The following is a 6,000-nucleotide window of genomic DNA, read 5'->3' as shown; positions in this document are numbered from 1 at the left end:
TGGAATACAAAATCGTATTTGATCCAAGTAAATCCAGAAGTTTTGTGACTAGTATTTCATTTCTTCACAGAATCCTTGCAAGGTAGGTTAGGCGGAGAGCAGCAACTGACCAAGTGAGTGGGAATTTGAAACCTGGTCTTCCTAAGTCGTGCTCCCAAATGCTAACCCAAAACTCACATTGCCTTCTAGAGTTCTGGAGGTCCTCTGTTACAGCTATGAAGCAACCGATGAGCATACCAAAGTCAAGTCCCGAGTCTAAATATTTGCAGCAGAAATAACCTGAAGGCGCTAAGCTCTTTGCCCGACTGTAAAGTAAACAACTGTCATAATGGTGCTTCGGCGCGGAGACAAAGGACAGAAGTTCTGTGCAACCCTCGAGGGTCTCTTTGCAGGAGCTCTCCCTAAAGTTGCCCTGCCAGGATTGCAGCCTCACCGACCCTCCCTCTAGCGCCTGCGTAGTGGAGCCTCCCTCTCTCTAGGGCAAGCGGAGATTCCTTTCTCCCAGTGTCAGATTTGCATCCCGGCTGGAAGGAAGGAGCAGGAAAGGGTAAGGAGATAAAACTGCATGCCTTGCTGCCTTTGCTGTGGGAGATAAAAACCCTGCAACTTACTCCTTCTCTTCTCCCTTTTGTAGGAAGAAAGGTGAAATCCGGGTGGCTGTTTTGTCCTCCTCTTTTCTTTCCTGGCAGAAGTAATGAGATGGGGCTTCTCCAGGTGCATCTTTGCTGTTTCCTAGGTAATTAAACATTATTGTTTAATGTTGTTATAAACTGCCTTCTTGTTTTAAGCGGTCGGTGTGTATTCCCTGTTCCTCAAGCTGAGAACTTTGTTAGTCCCGGAGCAGAACTTTTGTTTTTCATTCAAACCATCCCGTTTTAACAAATTTCAGATGTGCGGCAGCAACAAAAGGGGCTGCAGCACGAACTTTTGCAAGCGATGGCATTTGCCCAAGTACTTAGAAATCTCCCTTGTTGCAATTTAACCATCACCCCCCTCCTCTCGTTTCTCGCTAACCTTATCTCTTCCCCTTCCTCTCCCTAGAGATTGCAAGCTCATTGCGGGCATAGACCGGTTTTCTAGCTACATCCGCCTTTATGTTACTCATGTCTTATGAAGGATCGAGCGGGCTGCTTCCTCCTAAAGTCCCTTGCAGCTGTAAGGATGCGCTGGAAGTTGGGGCATTTGCATGGCTAAGGCTGCAATCCTGCGCCCACTTACATGGGAGCAAGCCAGACTTACTTTCGAGGAAGTGCGCGTGGGATCGGCTGGCAATCAAAGAGTTGGAGAGTTGGAAGGGACCCTAAGGGTCATGCAGTCCAACCCCCCTGCAATGCAGGAATGCACGTTGATGTGGGAGTCCGTTTTACGGAACCTCGTGGGTTTACTTCCGCGTAAACCTGCATAGGATGAGGCTGCAAATAGGCTCGGGATGTAAGGCTGAAGTTCCAACTCCCACCTGGGAGTAAGTCCCATTGAATCCACTAGGGCAGGCACCCCCAAACCCGGCCCTCCAGATGTTTTGGGACTACAATTCCCATCATCGCTGACCACTGGCCCTGTTAGCTAGGGATGATGGGAATTGTAGTCCCAAAACATCTTGAGGGCCGAGTTTGGGGGTGCCTGCCCGAGTTTGGGGGGGGGGGTGTGCCTGCGCTGGGGCTTACTTCCCATAGGATGGCACTGTATAAGGCTTCGATCCTGTGCACATTCTTCATGGTGCAAGTCCCATCGAACACAGTGGCATTTACTTCCGAGTAAACGGGCATCGGGTGCGCTTTACCATAAGTCAATACTATGTTACGATTTTTTGCCTGCATTTTCGCAGTGACTCATAGCCCACTCCGTCCTGAAAGATGCTAAGAACCGATTTTTAAAGTAGTCTGTGAACATTTTAGGCAAACTCAGACCTTTAAAAGAATCCCCACAACCCCAACGGACACGCTGATAGAGATAGATCCACACGCCTGGGGAGTGCAGAAAAGTCCCCAGTTGTTTTTATTTTGATTATACATTGTGTGGTTTTATATTTTGTTTTTGTTCTGTGAACCGGTAGAGAGAGAGAGAGTGTGTGTAACCCAACCCGCTTTATGCCGCGATTCCTATACATCCCAGGCTGTAAACCCCATTGAAAGCAAATTGGGTCGCGTTCCTTGAGCATCAGCTTGCTTCGCTAGCTTGCAGCCGTGTAGACGAGCGCGAACCCTGGGAATCCAAAACCCCGCGGAACTCAGTGAGGAGGACGACGCCCGTGGGCGCGTTCGTGAGAACGGCGCGACACCCGAGTCGCGGGGAAACGCAAGCGCCTCGTCTGCTGCTCAAGCCTCTGTTAGCAAAGTGAAATGATGCCCTGGCGGTGCTTGGAACCGCTTCAGCCTCCATAAACCCTGCGCGCACGCACACACACACCCTACCATAGCGCATTCCTAGGTTGGTCTACTCGGAAGCAAGGCCCGCCGCGGCGTGCTTGCTCCCAGGTAAGCGCCAAGAGGCCTTGGCTTTCCGCTCCGCCTTCTTCGCGCTCTTCCTCGCCGCCGCCGCCGCCCCTGGTTTGCGTGCGCTCAGCTCCCCAGAGGGAGAAGCGGAGCCCGGCGTGGATTTGGGGAGAGTCGTCGCCTGGCGCCATATGGCTTTCCTTGCCCGCTTGTTCTCCGCCGCTGGAGAGTCTCCGTCGCTGGGCGAGGAGGGGAGGGAATGGCGCCGGCTCCGTGAGGGGGAAATTGGCGGGAACTTGTTCCCCCTCCGCCAGCCGCGTTTTCCCCTCAGCCTCGTGGCTCCCTCCGAAGTCTTCAGACGTGGCCTCCTCTTTGGAGCACGCTTCGCCTCACGACCCTCCAGTTAACATATTTATATTCCTATCCCACTCCTTCCTCCAAGGTGGCCTTTCCCTGCTCTCCATATCGTCCTCAGGGCAACCCTGTGACTTTGGTCATGGTGTGTCCAGAGCAAGGACAAAAATGTGGCCACCTCCAAATATTTATGATTTCTTCTTCAGGATGGTGGAGGCGGTTTTACACACACAACGCACTGCATTGAGCGGAGAGGGCACAATATGGAGAGGATCCCATTTGGGGGCGCCAAGTTTTGGCCCCGCACAGTGTTACAAAAGATGGCCAAACTTCTCTTCGCAACAGTTCCTTTGGGAAGGGAGTTTGTTGAAGCACCTCGCCTTCTGCGCATGCTCTCAAAGGTGCTGTTGATGCGCCCCTTTGGCTCACACCCAGGGCCGGCAAAGTGTTGCCTGTGGGGCAGGTTAGGAAGAGAGATGGCGGCTGCGCCAAGGCCACCCAGTGAGATTCATGACGGAAAGGGGATTTGAACCATGGTCCCCCAGGTCCTGGTTTGGGGTTTTTTTAACAACCACGCAGACTCTCAAAAGTTAGTCTCATTGGGACTGCAGCCTTTATGGGTTGCGCATGTGCAAGCTTGGTACAACCAGTGTCGTAGCGTGGGTTGTCAGCACCCGGGGCAAGGCAAGTAGTGGCACTGTGGGTTAAAGCCTCAGCGCCTAGGACTTGCCGATCGAAAGGTCAGCGGTTCGAATCCCCGCGGCGGGGCGTGCTCCCGTTGTTCGGTCCCAGCGCCTGCCAACCTAGCAGTTCGAAAGCACTCTCGGGTGCAAGTAGATAAATAGGGACCGCTTACTAGCGGGAAGGTAAACGGCGTTTCCGTGTGCGGCTCTGGCTCGCCAGAGCAGCGATGTCACGCTGGCCACGTGACCTGGACGTGTCTCCGGACAGCGCTGGCCCCCGGCCTCTTTGAGTGAGATGGGCGCACAACTCTAGAGTCTGTCAAGACTGGCCCGTACGGGCAGGGGTACCTTTACCTTTTTAACCCGTGGATTTGCGCCCCCTAAACCTAACCCCCAGTGCGGCTGGCCCCCCTGCACCCCCCACGCTACGCCACTGGGTACAACTGGCCCAGCGGCTAGGATTCAGTCTAAAAACAGAACCCTATGTACGTTTACACAGAAGTATATTCATTTCACGTGCATCTGATTGTTCGTCCAAGGCTCAAGGCAGCATACAAGCTTCGTTCTATTTTTCAAACAAGAGATTGAAGAAAGAATCCCTAGCCTAAGGCCCCTTGGTCACATCCACACCAGTCATATTACTTTAACAGTAATGGTTTCCCCCAAAGAATCCTGGGAATTTTGTATTTAACTTCTCACAGAACTGCCATTTTTAGTGCCCTTAACAAACAACAGTTCTTGGGATTCTTTTTTTTTGTGGGGGGGGGAGGGTTATTGGGTTGTTGTTTTTATTTTGATTATATATTTTGTGGTTTTATATTTTGATTATGTTCTGTGAACCTCCCTGAGACCTCCGGGTATAGGGCGGTATATAAATTCAATACAGTAATAAATAATAATAGTGCTTTGAATGTAGATGTCCCCTGGTCAGCTTCATGGCTACCGTCACGTTTGAATCGGGGTCTCATCGGTCCCAGCCTGACGCACTAATCCAATGGTAGCTAACGAGGGATCCACCAGATCCCTTGGACCACAACTCCCATCATCCTGGTGGGAGCTGTAGTCCACAAATCCAGAGGGCACCTGGTTGGCTGCCCCTTTTGTAACCATTTTTCTACACTGGTATTCTATCATACTGCCTTCTTTGTTCTTATTTCTAGGTAAAAAATGGGAGGCAGTGTAAAATTGTGCCTGCTGTCTTTTCCCCCAGTATCACTGAATGCTTTAAACCGAAGGGGGAAATGGTAGTTAATAACAAATGCTTGTCACCTTTTGTTTGTCCTGTTCAAATAACTCAGCAAATAATTGATGACTATTTTCTCCTATAAGTGTTTGGGTTCCTTTTCTATTTAATTTTTATGGTGACATTCATGTGTCGTGGATGGAAAATTGAAGGAATTGTGGTCTGGATGCTCCACCACAGATCCATTTCACAAGTTAGTGCATCTTGCTCAAATAACTTTCTGAAGTATTTTCAGTGGTGCACTCAACTGAGGCCTCACTGTGAAGTAAATCACTTTGATTTCTCTTTCATCACCTGGCTGTCCCATCTGTGGCAACCTAAATGAAAAAAATAAACAAACCTAAACCACAGCTCTTCCCAGACAGGAATGAGACAGAGTTGTGTGATGAGGGGCCCCTATATTTTCAATAAATCTGTTTTTGTTTTTTGTTTTTTTGTTTTTTGCTACTTGCCCAGCTTAAATAACCATAGAATCCAGAATGCTTTTATTCTAATCTGGGACAGGAATCGGTGGCTATCGCCTGCTTACTTGCAAGTTCACAAAAGCATTGACAGAGATTGCTTATTCTTCAGCAAGAAAAGGATTTGGCACAACCACATAGGGTTTAGTGTCTATCCCTTATTATTGTTAGCATCAACACATTTATGAAATTGCCATCTGGCAATTACCCCGTGTGTAAGGTGATGCTAATCATGGCATCCTCTTCCAAATGCTGATCTGCTCCTGGCCCTTGGTTCTCCTTCCCATTTTTAGGCCTTTGGACCATTGCAGTAGCTCAGGAACCAGAATTCAGCTACGGATGTGCGGAGGGGAGCTGCTATCCAGCCACAGGAGACTTGCTGATTGGCCGGGCTGACAAGCTAACGGTCACGTCCACATGTGGGCTTCAAAAGCCTGAACCATACTGCATTGTGAGCCACCTCCAGGTAAGTTTTTGCAGAAGAAGACTGTCTCAGAGCAAAGAAGAATTCGGTTGAGTGTAGTTTGTTTGTTTTTTTGCGTGCTGGAGACGGAAGGAGCAGGGCAGGAAACTCCTAGTTCCTCCTCCTTACAAAGCACCTGTGTATTAACCTGTGACCTTTGCCACACCCACATGAGCCTCTGGCTGCACCTGTTATTAGCATGTGGCCCCCAGATGGTTCCCTATGAGGCCATGCAGCCCCCAGGCTGAAAAGTTCCCCCCAACCTTGGTTTTACACACAGCAGGATTTGGAATAAAAACCTTGTTTGTTTGATCACCACAGGCAGTCAGTCAGCTACCACAGATGCAGGACTGAATTTGCTGAT

At 49.9% G+C, this 6,000-nt stretch overlaps 1 protein-coding gene and 1 long non-coding RNA gene across 5 annotated transcripts in view; one reads left to right on the top strand and one right to left on the bottom strand.

The window, feature by feature from the left end:
- Positions 1-432: 432 nt before the first annotated feature.
- LOC310658276 lies at positions 433-2,516 on the bottom strand. The gene is made up of 3 exons (XR_014502172.1): positions 2,412-2,516; positions 612-732; positions 433-524 (listed from the first exon to the last, which is right to left on the bottom strand). It is a non-coding gene; the product is annotated as an uncharacterized lncRNA (long non-coding RNA).
- Positions 496-6,000, top strand: part of LAMB1 (laminin subunit beta 1) — a 58,715-nt gene continuing 53,210 nt past the window's right edge. The window contains exons 1-3 of one of the 4 annotated variants that reach the window (XM_083399281.1): positions 496-547; positions 635-736; positions 5,467-5,639. In XM_083399281.1, the coding sequence (XP_083255407.1) occupies positions 700-736; positions 5,467-5,639 (210 nt within the window). In that variant the 5' untranslated portion in view covers positions 496-547; positions 635-699. Of the gene's footprint in view, positions 548-634; positions 737-2,393; positions 2,475-3,398; positions 3,434-3,913; positions 3,955-4,221; positions 4,906-5,466; positions 5,640-6,000 lie in introns of those variants that run through there. The other 3 variants (XM_083399280.1, XM_083399282.1, XM_083399283.1) reach the window with 3 other exon arrangements.

This window comes from Podarcis tiliguerta (genome assembly GCF_965153285.1).
Source record: "Podarcis tiliguerta genome assembly, chromosome: 10".
Classification (NCBI taxonomy): Eukaryota; Metazoa; Chordata; class Lepidosauria; order Squamata; family Lacertidae; genus Podarcis; species Podarcis tiliguerta.
This window is presented reverse-complemented; position numbering and strand designations above follow the sequence as displayed.